Source organism: Sciurus carolinensis, chromosome 14 (assembly GCF_902686445.1).
Source record: "Sciurus carolinensis chromosome 14, mSciCar1.2, whole genome shotgun sequence".
Classification (NCBI taxonomy): Eukaryota; Metazoa; Chordata; class Mammalia; order Rodentia; family Sciuridae; genus Sciurus; species Sciurus carolinensis.
The window spans coordinates 33090008-33103627 of NC_062226.1; the positions used below are offsets into that span (position 1 = coordinate 33090008).

A 13620-nucleotide genomic window follows, 5' to 3' on the forward strand; every position below is an offset into this window, starting at 1 on the left:
TGAATCCCAGCTATTGTCATCACTACTCACAATCCTGGGCACAAGTCCAGACAGTGTAAGCCCCAAGGGGGAGCTGTGCAGTCATGTCACCAGAAAGCTCCCAGAGAGCCCTGGAAGGGCCTCTGGAGAGCATCTCGTCCGGCCTTTGCACTTCACAGACGAGGCTTTGAGAGGGGAAAGGACTTGCCCTAAATCACAATGCAAATTAGGGGCACAGCTAGAAGTGGAACTTCAGTCTCCAGCTCTGCTGGTTCTACCATCATAGTGAGCTCGAGTCAGCATCAATAATCTGGTCCCCGAGGTCAATAATCTGGTCATATTCTCATGGGGGACATACCATGATTTTCTCTGTGTTGCTTGGAAAACTTTAATCCTAGGAGGCCCAAGTTTATCTAGCAACTCCATCTTTAGTAGAAATAAGTTCCTCAAAAATATTATCCACACCTTCCATTCTGCTTCTGTCACCTGCTGTGCTCACCATCCATTGAATTCTTCACCATGTGCATGAGGGAGGCAGGGTAGATAGTGCCTGGAGGTTCACTACCTGCACAGAGCCTGGAGGTTCCTTCCCTCTGTGGGCCTCAGCCAGCCTCCCCAGCAAGCAGCAAGTAGCAGGGAGAGCGGGCCCATCCCTGGGTCCTGTCTCCCCCTGGTGGTCCTGTGACTGACCCTTGACTTTCCAAATGCCTAGTCATATTGGGGGCCTTAGGGAAAGCTGTAAGTTCTTGGGGAAGATGACGTGGAAGGCCCACTACTCACAACCAGGCCTGGGTATCCTGGCAGTCCTGGAGGCCCAGACACAAAAAAGTTGCCATCGGAGTCTCCTTTTTCTCCTTTGAATCCCCTGTCTCCATTCTCCCCCTGGAAGAGAGAACATGGGAATAACTCAGTAGGACTGGAATGAACTGTCTCTAGCATAAACCCAAGAAATTGGAAACACAGGCTCTTATGATTTCCATGTGTTGGAAACTTGATTCCCCAAATCATATATTAATGGCATTTGGAGGTGGGTCATTGAGGGCTCTGGATTAGTGGACTAATGGATCATCTAGGAGTGGCTTCATTGTAAAAGTAAGCCTGTTCTGGCATGTGTTTTATTTTCCATATGATGTTCTATACCACCTCAGGACTCTGCAGCGTCCCTACCAGCAAGAAGGCAGATGCAGCCCCTTGACCTTTCAAACCTGCAGAACGGTAAACTGAGTAAACCTTTAGTCTTTGTACATTACCCAGTCTGTGGCATTCAGTTATAGCAACAGGAAACAGACTGAGATAACATGCCAGATACTTAGTAGAGGATACCCACCTTCAAGCTATTCAGAAAATGTCTCAGGTAAGTTGGATCAACTGGAGGACCTGAAGAAGAAAGGCTTCATGAGATTCACAATCATAATTTCAAAACAAGAGCCTCCCAAGTGGTAACCATGGTTACTTCCTAATGGAAGTGACTCTGCATTGGTTCAGTTAATCAGGCTGGTAATGGGCTTGCTTGGAAGTGGCTACAGCCCTAGTCTGGGACCGGTCACCCAGACACAGTGGGATTCCGGACAAATCCCTGGGCCTCTCTGGGTCTCATTTTGTATACAAAACATGAAAAATTAGAAATTCTGGTTTCTCTTGACAGTGTTCCATCTTGAATATGCCATGCCCATGACTGGGTCTTACTAGAATTCAGAGAAGCTTATGGCCAGGGTGGGAATGTCATTAGTCTTACTCTGTGATTCAGCTGCATTGCTCAGGAACAAAAATCAAAGGCAAGACTAAAAGAAAAACAGTTGCAATACCTGGTGGTCCTTGGGCTCCTTGGTCACCTTTTTCTCCTTTTGAGCCAGGAAGACCCCAGGATCCTTTCTCTCCTTTAACACCTGCCACCAAACACATGCACATTTAAGAAAAAAAATAGTGGAAAATCACCTTCATTCTATATAAAGCCTTTCATAGAACAAGTTTTTAAACTGAGCCCTTTTGCAAAGTCTACTCAAACAAAGATAGGCTTACTGAGAAATCAGCGGGTATAAAATTCTTTGGTAAAGATGGGGAGGACTGAGGCAGATGCATCAGACAAAATTCCTGGTCTTGAGGAGCCGCAATGGCTGGGGAGACAGACCCAGTTCCTAATAACACAAGGCAGGATGCAATAAATGCTACTGTGGAAAGGTCAACAGGTACCACAGGAGCCCAGCAGGGGCCACCTAGAACTCTCTTCCCTTGGACGGTTTCATGAACATAGACTGAGACTCAACACTGATCAATCTTCCAAGCTCTTCCCACCTAGGCCTGTGCAGTGTGGAGGTGTGGGGAGCAGAGGAATCCCCCAGGAGAGCTAAGGAAGACCAGAGTGAGGACTAGGGTGCTAAGTACTCTACTTTCAAAGGTGGGAGAATGAAACCAACTGTGTGTGACACCCCTGCAGCCAGAACAACAGGAGGGGCCTCTTCAGCCACACATCCCAGCCTTCACTTTCAACTCTTGGTAGGGGAGGAGCAGAGAAGGGGGCCTTGGCAAGGGAAGTGATCCCGAGGGGTTAAGGACTATGAGCACCAGAGGTGGGACAGTGCCTGGTGAGGGTCACAGGGAGGCGTAGCCACGTCTCTCCAGGTCCTTCCAGTGCTGAGGTAGCTACCTGAGACTGTGGGCCTCAGCAGTGGGGACATGGGCCACCACCACTGTCCCTGATGAGACTGTAGCCAGAGGTGACACAGACAATGTTATGGTTTAGATCTGGAATGTCCTCCAAGAGTGCATGTGTTGAAGGCTTGTTCTCCATGCAGCCATGTCCACAGGTGGGGGTTTGGGGAAGTGATTCATCACAGCCTCATCAGTGAATTAATCCATGGGTAGCTGAATGGACTACTGGGGGGCAGTGGAGGCCGCACAGTTGAAGGAAGTAGGCCAGCTGGGGTATGCCCTTGGGGGTCTGTATCTTGCCCCTGACTGCTGCTCCTCCTTCTCCTTCTTCTTCCTCTTTTTCTTCTTCCCCTCCCCTCCTCCTCCTCCTCCTCCTTCTCCTTTTTCTCCCCCCCCCTTCCTAGCTGCCATAAGCTGAGAAGCTTTCCTTCACCACGCCCTTCTGCCCTGGTGAAGTTCTACCTCACCTTAGGCCCAAAGTCATAAAGCTGGCCAACCGTGAACTGAAACCTCTGAAACTATGAGCCAAAATACACCGTCCCTCCTCTAAGTTGTTCATGGCAGGTATTTTGGCCAGCAATCGGAAGCTGACTAACATAGATGATGAGCTCAGCACCGCCACCAGGGCTGCGCACCTGAGGGAGCAATCTCTTCCACAAGGAAGCAGGAGGATGACCACTCACCCACCAGGGCTATCATGTCCAGAATGTTCTCTTCCCTCCCTCCTCCCAGAGGGGTCCCACAGGACAGAGAGAGCAAATCCAGCTCCTCCTCCTCCTCCCAAGGTCCACCGGGCATCAAGAGAAAGGAGGGCCTTGAACAGGCTCTGAGCACTGAGTTTGAAAACAGGTTAGACTCAGCAACTGGAAGTGAGGAAAAACTATAGGGCCAGACATCGTCAGGGTCAGGGTGACCCCAGCAAGCCAGAGGGCGAGTACGGGGGGGCAGGGAAGGACCTACTAATTAAGCTACAAGTGTTCAGACTCCTCAGTCGAAAGGGGGACACAGGGCCATTCAGAGTGTGTGGAGGTCAAGGGAACCAGAGTGACCTGCAGGTCCCCACCTACTGGGCCCCCTCTGATGTGCCCCCAGAAGCTCCCATATGTAGCCATGAACATGCAGACATTTACTAATCAAGCCCTCAGGTCAGCGCTCCTTATACTTTCCTGCCGGTGAAACTCAGGTTCTGATTCAGTAGGTGCAGGGCGAGGCCTGAGGGTCTGCCTTTCTAAGGAGCTCTTCCTGGGAGATGTTGATGCTGCTCCTTCACAAATGCTCTGAAGCAAAGGTCTCCTGAGCTCTCAAAGTTCTTCCTTGTATTAGTGCTCGGTATATTATGCTACCATTAATTTTTAAATTTTTTAAAATTTTTTGACACCTTTATATTATTTATTTATTTTTATGTGGTGCTGAGGATTGAACCCAGGGCCTCACACATGCCTGGCAAGTGCTCTACCACTGAGCCACAACCCAGTGCTATAATTAATTTTTAATAGTTGCTTTCATCTCACACATTGTAAGGGCCTGAGAGGCAGGAAGAGCACAGAATTCATGTCTCAGCCCAGGGCACATGATAACACTAAGCAAGGGTTGGCATCAGTAAATGCCTTACGAACAGGTGAATAGATGAGTGAACCGGTGGAGTGCTTCATGCTACCTCGGAGGCTCCGTCAAGTCATGCAGAACAGACAGAGGCATAGCAAAACCAAACAGAGGTGACCATGTGGCCTTGACTCAGCTGCTGCCCCTCCCACCCAGTCACACATCCTTGACCACCTCCTCTGAAAGTGCCCAGCACTGGATACATGCAAACAAGCCTCTTCAGAGGCACTAAGTCAGGAAATGTGTCGGAGAAGCACACAGTGAAGAAAGGAGTGTGTACCATGGAAGGTGATGAGCTCTGAATCCCCAGGATGAGTGGTACCAACCTGGAAAGAGAGAGAGACCAGGTCAGACACTGGGAACCCTGTCCCAACATGTGCACACCCACGATCACTGTCCTGGGGTCATGTGGCAGAAAAGGTGATACCATGATTCAGACCTTGCTTTGGCTCTGGAGTCCCTCCTCCAAAGCCCTGAGCTCTCCAGTAGTCCTGAGCACACAGAAATCCCTGGACTTCAACTGGGAGACCCATTGTGTACTTGGGCTGGGTAGACAGAATCGAGACCCACAGACCAAAAATCTCAGCAAAGGAGAAGTCCAGGGTTTTCAGATGACAAGTCATGGCAGCGTTGGTTTGGCCACAGATGAACTCTCTTGCCTCCTTTCTTATCAATTAGGATTGACTCAGACAAGAGATCAAGCAGCCAAGCCACCAACGCTGAAGCTGGGCCAGTCATCAGAGCTGCTATTGTGCCTTATCGAAGATGAAAATAAGGGACGGGGGCTGACAGAAGTGAGAGTCAGTAATGGGAACTCTCATTAGATCAAGGATTATTCTGGACTCCCTAAGTGCCAGAGGGCTGGGATGCAAACAGCTCTTTCCCAGAGTCCCACATTCCCTTGTCTGGTAAGACGGAGTCACCTGCAACCTGGCTTTTAGTAGCCCACTTTCACCTTCTCCCCAGGTGATATGTGGATCCATCTGGCACCAGGATCCTTCTGTGCTTATGTGTGGGATCGCAAGCTGCTCAGGAAGGTGGAAGGAAGGAGGAGGGACTCTTCCAGCATTTCTAAGTTAAGGTGGAAGACTGAGCACCAAGGTGATACTTGCAGCGATGCTGCTAAGTTACCCTGCTGCAGGTGTGAGCTGCAAATCGTTATGGTGTTGGAAGGGCTGAAATCAGAAGGGTGGGTGAAACGCTGGGTATGAGAGGAAGCACTTCTTGAAAGTGGCCACTCTGAGAGGCAATATCCACGCCCCAGCCCCACAGTATCCAGCCAACAAACAACCGAACAAAAATGCTCTAGGCCAGTCTTTGGAAGTAACTCCATGACTCCTAAAGGCCATGGTTACTGCAAAGGGTCCTAGAATCGGTCATGGTAATCACAGTAGCATTTCCACAGCACTCTACAGTTTGTCCAGTGCTATCCCAAGGCTGGCCCATTTGAAACCTGCAATCATGTGTGTTGGGAGGGGCTTCTGGCACTCACATGCTGAGGGACCTGGGGCCAGCCCACTGCCTCCCAAGGCTGTGGTCTCTCCTGCGTGATAAGGAGGTGGTCCTGGTGGCTCCTCAGGAGGGCCTCTCTAGCACTGACACTTCCTGTTTCTCACTAATGTGAACACACACTGGGCCGGGTTGTCTTCACAAGGACCCAGGAGCCAACGGTTCCCTTTATCCCTTTCACAGGGGGATCCCACCTCTGTCTTCCAGGCCAGGGCTCCTGGGCTCTGGAGTATACAGCTGGATGCCTCAAAGTTCAAACACAGACAGATGCTGGGAAAAACTGGCTAAACTGCGTCATTTTGAAGCCTCTGAGCCCAGTCTCATCGCCACCTCCAGCAGGCATCAATTATGAACCCACTTCAAAGAACATTTTTAAATTGTTATTTGCAAACCTCAGGGAGCAGAGGCCACGCCTGTCTTGTTCACCCCTGTTTCCCCAGGGCCTAGCGGAGTACTTGGCTCCAGGTATGTGCTCAATAAATATTTGTTGAATGAATGAGAGACTCGTCATGCACAGTTCTGTGACTCAGGCCTGCACAGGCCACCCTCCAGGGCTTCCCCACAGAAACATAAAGTGGGTGAAACCCCAGAGACAGTGCTGACTGGCTGGGGGACTAGGCAAGGGCTTGAACACTTGGAATCACAGCATCTACACTGGCTTCGCGGTGGTCAGATGGGAATTGTGGGCCCTCTCTATCATGTCCCAAGCGAGACTTTGGACAAGCCGGTGAGCTTCTGTGAGTCAGTCTGCTTCTCATTACAGAGCGGGAGGGATTAGCCCTGCCTCTCAGGGCTGTGTGCTGCGCTGTGCCCTGGCGGATTGCTGGGAGGAACGGAAGGCGGTAGTTACAGAATGTAGCCCTAATTCCTAGCAGAACCCACAGGCTGGCTTTGCTTTTCTTTTTTTTGATAACACTGCTCCATGCATGAAGCTAATGTGATTGTACTAATAAAAGACACTGCTTTATTGATGATATTAAAGACCAGTGTGAGCACCCAAGACAACCCTGAGAATTTCACTGCCACAGTCTGAAACCTAAAAGCTTATGTCCTAAGTGATAGCAGACATCAGAGGATGCTCGCGGGTGGAGGGCCCAACACAAAGGCTGATCTTCTCTGAGTTGCTGTCTGTGCAAAGCCCGCCCTTGAAGGTGAGGGCCACCTGCTACTCACCGGTGTTTTGCAGTGTGGTCGGGCAGGTACCGGGAAGACGGCCTGTGGGAAACAGAAGGAGAGAGGTGAGGCCGTCAGGGCACTGAACTCCAGCTCGGCAGGCCTGCTGCCCCACCAACTCACCCCTTTGATGTTCACCACAGCTCCAGGGGGTCCAGGGGGTCCTGGAGGACCAGGTAGACCAGGTGGGCCCTGAAGGGAGAAAAGAAAGGCCATCGCTGAGATGGGACTGCTGAGCAGGTAGAGGCAGCTGCAAGACACTTCCTCCAGGCTTTGGGCACACAGCAAGGAAAGGAGGGTCCTCTAAAGCCACCAGCTTCTACCTCAGACAGTTTGACCTGTCCACAGAGCACTTCTACAGCCGTGACCTCACTGCATCTTCACAGCAAACCACCAGGGAGACAACAGTATTGTCCCTGGTCGATACATGTAGATAAGGAGGCCCAGAGAGGGGAAGGCACCTGCTCAAGACCACACAGCAGCTTAGAGCAAACCAAGATTGGAACTCAGATTCTGACTGGCAGAGAGTGTTGAGTTGACATGAAGCCTGCCACCTCTCTGTCAGTGCATCCCGAGCATGGAGCGGGCTGGAGGAGAGCCTCGGAAGTGCAAAATTAAGGACAAAGCTCATGTTAAGCAGCAGAGTCCATTTCAGCCTGGCCTTAAGATCATGCAAAGTCTTCTCATTCCAGCCTAGGGGAGGACGGGCAGCAGGGCAGTGGGTGCTGATAGGCAGGTGCCAGGAGGGCTGCATATTCTCTAAATGAAGGCCTGGGGTTACCAATGACTCCAGGGCTTGATGAGCAGGAGACAGACCCCTCATACTTTAGGAAAATTGGATTTCTTAACACAAAAAGTGAGACAGTGTGGTATAGAGAGAAGCAGCAAAGGATGCAGAGCTGTGTTTGCCTCTTGGTTTGGTGCTGGGTGAACTTCTGTGGGAGCTTAACTTCTAAGGGCCCCAACCTCCTATGTTCTTTAAAAAAAAAATATATATATATATATATATATGTGTATATGTATATATGTGTATATATATGTGTGTATATATACATATATATTATATATATGTATATATATTTAGTTGTCGGTGAAAACAATACCTTTATTTTATTTTTATGTGGTGCTGAGGATCAAACCCAGGGCCCCACACATGCTAGGCAAGCTCTCTACCACTGAACCACAACCCCAGTCCCACCTCCCATGTTCTTGAATAGGCAGAATCAAAATTATTAAAATGGCCATACTAACAAAAGCTTCATACAGATTCAATGCAATCCCTATCAAATTGCCAATGACATACTTCACAGAACTAGAAAAAGCAATTTTAAAATTTATTTGGAAAACAAAGAGACCTAGAATAGCCAAAGCAATCCTGGGCAAAAGGAGTGATGCTGGAAGTATCACAATATCTGACCTCAAAATATATGACAGAGTTATAGAAACAGAAACAGTATGGTACTGGCACCAAAACAGACATGAAGACCAAAGGAACAGAATAGAAAACTCAGAGACACACCCACGTGAATACAATTATCTGATACCAGACAAAGATACCAAAAACATTTGTTGAAGAAAAGATAGAGTTTTTAACAAATGGTGCTAGGGAAACTGAAAATCTATATGTAGAAGAATTAAACTGACCTCTATTTCTCACCCTGCAAAAAAGTGGACCAAAGACCCAGGAATTAGACCTGAAACTGCAACTGTTAGAAGAAAGCGTAGGTCCAACACGCCAACATGTTGGAACAGGAACCAACTTCCTTAACAAGACTCCTAAAGCACAAGAAGTAAAACCAAAAATCAATAAGTGGGATGGCATTGAATTAAAAAGCTTCTGTACAGCAAGGGAAACAGTTAAGAATGTGAAGAGCGAGCCCACAGAAAGGGAGGAGATCTCTGCCATCTGCTCTGTAGATACGGTGTTAATATCCAGAATATATAAAGAGCTCGAAACACTTGACACACACACACACAAAAAACCCTCAAAAAAACCAAATAACCCCATTAATAAATAGGCAAAAGAACGAAACAGACACTTCTCAGAAGAAGAAATAAAATTGGTCAACAAATACATGAAAAATGTCCAACATCTCTGGCCATCAAGGAAATGCAAATCAAAACTACACTGAGATTTCATCTCGCTCCAGTCGGAATGGCAATTATCAAGAATGCACATAAAAAAAAAGAATGCACATAATAACAAGTGTTGGCAAGGATGTGGGGAAAAAGGTACATTCCTACATTGTTTGTGGAATAATGTATTAGTAGCTACATTAATTTGCACTAATCACTCTGGAGATTTTTCAGAAAACTAAGAATGGATCCACCATGTGACCTAAGTATCCCACTCCTCAGTATATATCCAAAAGATCAAAAATTAGTATAGGGATATTGGCATCTCAATGTTAATAACCAAGCTGTGGAATCAAGCAAGATGCCCTTCAACAGATGAATGGATAAAGAAAATGTGGTATATATACACAATGGCGTATTACTCAGCCATAAAGAAGAATGAAATCATGATGTTTGCTAGAGAGAGGGGGGAGAGAAAGGGAAAGCAAGGAAGATTCCATCAAAAAAGAAGGATGACCAGTTGGCTAGCTGCAGGGAACCGAGGGGGAGAGAAAAGAGACGGGCCAAGGGAAGAAAGAACAGAGGAACGAATTCAACCTGACTTTTTAATGTACATATATGAATACACAACAGTGAATCTCACCAACATATATATTCACAAGAAACAAGAAAGTAAAACGTAAATAGCAAGATCAGTGAAGTAGAGGGAAGGGAACAGGGAGAGGGAGGAGGAGAGGGAAAGGGGAAGTACTGGAGACTGAATTTGAGCAAATTATATTCCATGCCTTTGAAAAATTTGGTCAAAATGAGTCCTATTGTTATGTATAACCAAAACAGAACTCTATAGCTATGTATAACCAAAAAGAAACAATACAAAAAGGGAAAAAGAAAATATTTAAAATCTGTAGAAAACAGGTTTTGAAAAAACTGTATTTGTAAACCAGCATTTCTTCTTTTGTGACATACTATTAAAACACATTTTTGAAAAAAAAAATTCCCCCTATGTAAAAACAAGGACCCTGCAAAGTGTCTTGCGGGGTGGTTAGTTATCACCAAGATGATGCGAGCTACTGCCCTTCAAACACTTGGCGCACTGTCTGGCACTCCAGGGGTGCTCAGTGAGCACTGTCTTTCTTCTCCCGGAGCCTGGATCCTGCTGCCGCCCCCAGCATCCGCCATCTTGTGAGGTCCTAAGTGGCTGGTCGGCCTTCGATAATCACTCACAGGCATGAACTGAGCCCTAGTGGTATGAGCCATCCCTGGGACCGTGTTCAGCGGGGAAGAGCGGACACCACCCTGGAGTCAGAAGCTCTGGGATTTGGAATCGCATTTCCTGAGCACACCCAGACCCCTTTTCCCTGCCCTGCCTTTGCAGTCTTTACAAGGAGACTGATGGCCCACTGAGATCTCTAGGTGGCAGGGACCTCCTGGAGAGTGCGCCAGAGGACTGTGCTGTGTGGAGGACCTTTGGAACTGGCAGTGGAGACAGAAGAAAAACATTTCTGAAATGTCAGTTCCTCTCATTGGGCACCAGCTCCCAACCTTGCCCTGGACACCAGTTCCCAAGCCCCCTGCTCTGTCCCCGGGGTGACACAGGAGGGGACAATGGTTGTAGCACTCACCGGCATCATGATCCCTCGATCTCCCTTGGCTCCCTTGAGGCCGTTCAGTCCTGGGCGACCCTGAGACCCACAGGAAACACTTTAGTAAACCCCTGGCCACAGGCCAGCCTGGCCACGCACCCCCTTACCTCCAGGCTGGGGAGCACCGAACCTACCGGTCGTCCTGGGAGGCCAAATTCTCCTTTGTGTCCTGGTGGTCCTTTGGGTCCCTAGAGGCAAAACAAACCCCTGACTAGAAACTCCAAGTGCAGAGAGATGAGGAAGGGAGGTGCGCAGCCTGCCTTTGTGGGGTGGTCAGGATGACCTGCAGGGGAGGCAGGCAGGCAGGGAGCAGTTTCGAAGCATCCACCTGCCCAGCTCCTTGTCTCCTGCCTCTCCTCGGCCAGAAGCACTTGCTCAGTCCCCACCACCCTCCACTTGCCTGCAGGCTCTGCCCCAGCCCAGATGCTGGACCCAACTTCTCACAGTCAGGGCTACCTACAGAGCAAGAGGTCAGTTGCTCAGGGCCTCAGTGCTCACAGCCGGGACCTGGGCCCTAGGTTGTGTGTCCCAGCAACCCCACAGGCCCCACTATGAGTAATGCAGGCGCATCCCCATCAGTGGGCCTGCTTGGTAACCTTCTCCAGGACTTGGCTCCTGCCTTCTTTCTACCTGTGCGGAAGACCTGTCTTGGCCTGGCACCCCACTTCTTTGCTCGGTCCCTGACCCAAAGACCCTATTTCAGTGCTGGCTTTCTTAGTCCATTTCTTGAGCCACTGCCCTGTTTCAAGCCCCTGCAGGAATCACTGTGTCTTCTAGCATCTGAGATACAGGCTACTTAGCCTACAAAACCATCACTGATGTACCTCTTCCTGGAATATGCTCTCCCTCCACTCTTAAGGCTGGGTTTGCTCTTTCTCCCACAGGAAAGGCAGGTTTAAATCCGGGGCCCTCCAAGTACGCCTGCCACCATTAACATAGACAGCCATGCCCCCAAAGGTGGCAAATAAAGACTGCATTGAAACAGGGTGCACATAAAGTCCCTGGTCCACATTGCTCTCACAGAAGGAAAAGTGAAGAGAGAAAAAGTTAATGGCACAGGTCACTTGGTTGGCAGGTGGCAGCGCAACACTTCTAAAAGTCCACGTGCACAGGAACCACCCGGGTCTTATTAAAATGCAAATCAAGTGTCTGGGCTGGGCCAAGGTTCTGCATTTCTAATAAGTTCCCAGGAGATGTTGGTGATGCTGGTACGTGGATCACACTTAGAGAAACAAGACCCTAGTGAATTTGAAAGGAGATGGAAGTTACACTAGTCACTAGGACCACAGCTAGCCCATATGGCATCTTTATGCAAATTAAAAGGTGCCCTTACTGACTGTCTGGCAAGCTGTGAGCAAGCTGGCCTTCAGAGGGACCATCGCCACGCCATCTGCCGTCGCCTGCTGGCTCCCATTGCTGTTTGTATTTCCCATGGTATTGGAGGTTACTGAGTGGTTAACCAGTTGTGAATGAGACTCTCTCAATTAGCCTTGGCTCTCAGTTACCCTACTCCACAGTGTGGTCTACCTGACTTCAGGGACCAAAGACCTAGAAGGTCTTTATTTTCTTATTTGTTCTTATTAGTTATACATGACAGTAGAATGTATTTTGTCTATTATACATACATGGAGTACAACTTTCCATTCTTCTGGTTGTACATGATGTGGTTGTGTATCCATATATGCATATAGGAGAGTAATGTCCAATTCTACTGTCTTTCCTATTCCCATTCCCCATCCCTTTCCTTCATTCCCCTTTGTCTAGTCCAAAGTACTTCTATTCTTCCCTGCCTGCACCCCCCTTATTGTGAGTTAGCATCCATATATCAGAAAGTACATTTGTCCTTTGATTTTTTGGGGGATTGGCTTATTTCATTTAGCATGATATTCTCCAGTTCCATCCATTTACTGGCAAATGCCATACTTTCATTCTTCTTTGTGGCTGAGAAATAGTCCATTGTGTATCTCTAGCAGGTTAAGAAATGCAAATTAAAGCTACCCTGAAATTTCATCTCACTCTAGTTAGAATGACAATTATAAAAAATACAAGTAACAATAAATGTTGGTGAGGATGTGGGGGAAAAGGTACACTCATACATTGCTGGTGGGACTGAGAATTGGTGCAACCACTCTGGAAAACAGGATGGAGATTGTTTAGAAAACTTGGAATGGAACCACCATTTAACCCAATTATCCCACTACTCAGTTTATACCCAAAGGACTTAAAATCAACATACTACAGTGACACAGTCCCTCAATGTTTATACAGCTCAGTTCACAACAGCTGAACCATGGAATCAGCCTAGATGCCCCTCAACAGATGAATGGATAAAGAAAATGTGGTACATGTACACAGTGGAACAATGCTCAGAAGGTCCTTGGAAGGATGCACCTTGGAGATTATGAGTCATTCATCAGGGACACATGACTTACACAAACATGTGATTCTGTCTCCTCAGGTCTGAGATCCAACTTTACCCAAACAACCCCATGGACAATGCTGCTGTCCACAGTGTTTGAAAGAATTCAGGGCAGCTTGCTCTGTGGAAACAGTGGGGCTCAGTGGAAGGAGTCTGGATGTAGAGTCTGAGAGGCTGGCCTCAAATTCCCCACCTGCCACTTAAAAGCAATGTGACAGTTCCTTAGCCTCTTGGAGCTTTGTGTTTCCTTGTCCATAAAACAGAGGTTCTGCTATTCACATCTTAGGGTTTTGAGTGTGAAATGAGATGAGACATGTGAGAGACCAGTATAGTGTCTGACCCAAACAAATGTTCTCCACCTGAATTTTCTCAATTTTGAGGGAAGAAATATGTGACAGGGAAGTTTAGGGTTCATCCTTGAGAGAAATAATAGCTAGAAAAATAGTTCAAGCCCAGCTGTGTTACAGATCCCTAGAACAGAAGCACCTAAAATACTATCTAGTCTTAATCCCATTACTTCCTCATACAGATGGGCAAACAAGCCCAGAGAAGAGGGCATGCTCAGAACAA

The 13620-nt window shown here is 48.0% G+C and overlaps 1 protein-coding gene across 1 annotated transcript in view; it reads right to left on the reverse strand.

The window, feature by feature from the left end:
* Col15a1 (collagen type XV alpha 1 chain) overlaps positions 1-13620 on the reverse strand; it is a 108337-nt gene that overhangs the window by 14214 nt on the left and 80503 nt on the right. The window contains exons 25-32 of the mRNA XM_047524937.1: positions 10766-10819; positions 10611-10670; positions 7036-7104; positions 6913-6954; positions 4511-4556; positions 1785-1865; positions 1307-1356; positions 760-861 (exon numbers count right to left, since the gene is read on the reverse strand). Coding sequence (XP_047380893.1) covers positions 760-861; positions 1307-1356; positions 1785-1865; positions 4511-4556; positions 6913-6954; positions 7036-7104; positions 10611-10670; positions 10766-10819 — 504 coding nt within the window. The remainder of the gene's footprint in view (positions 1-759; positions 862-1306; positions 1357-1784; positions 1866-4510; positions 4557-6912; positions 6955-7035; positions 7105-10610; positions 10671-10765; positions 10820-13620) is intronic.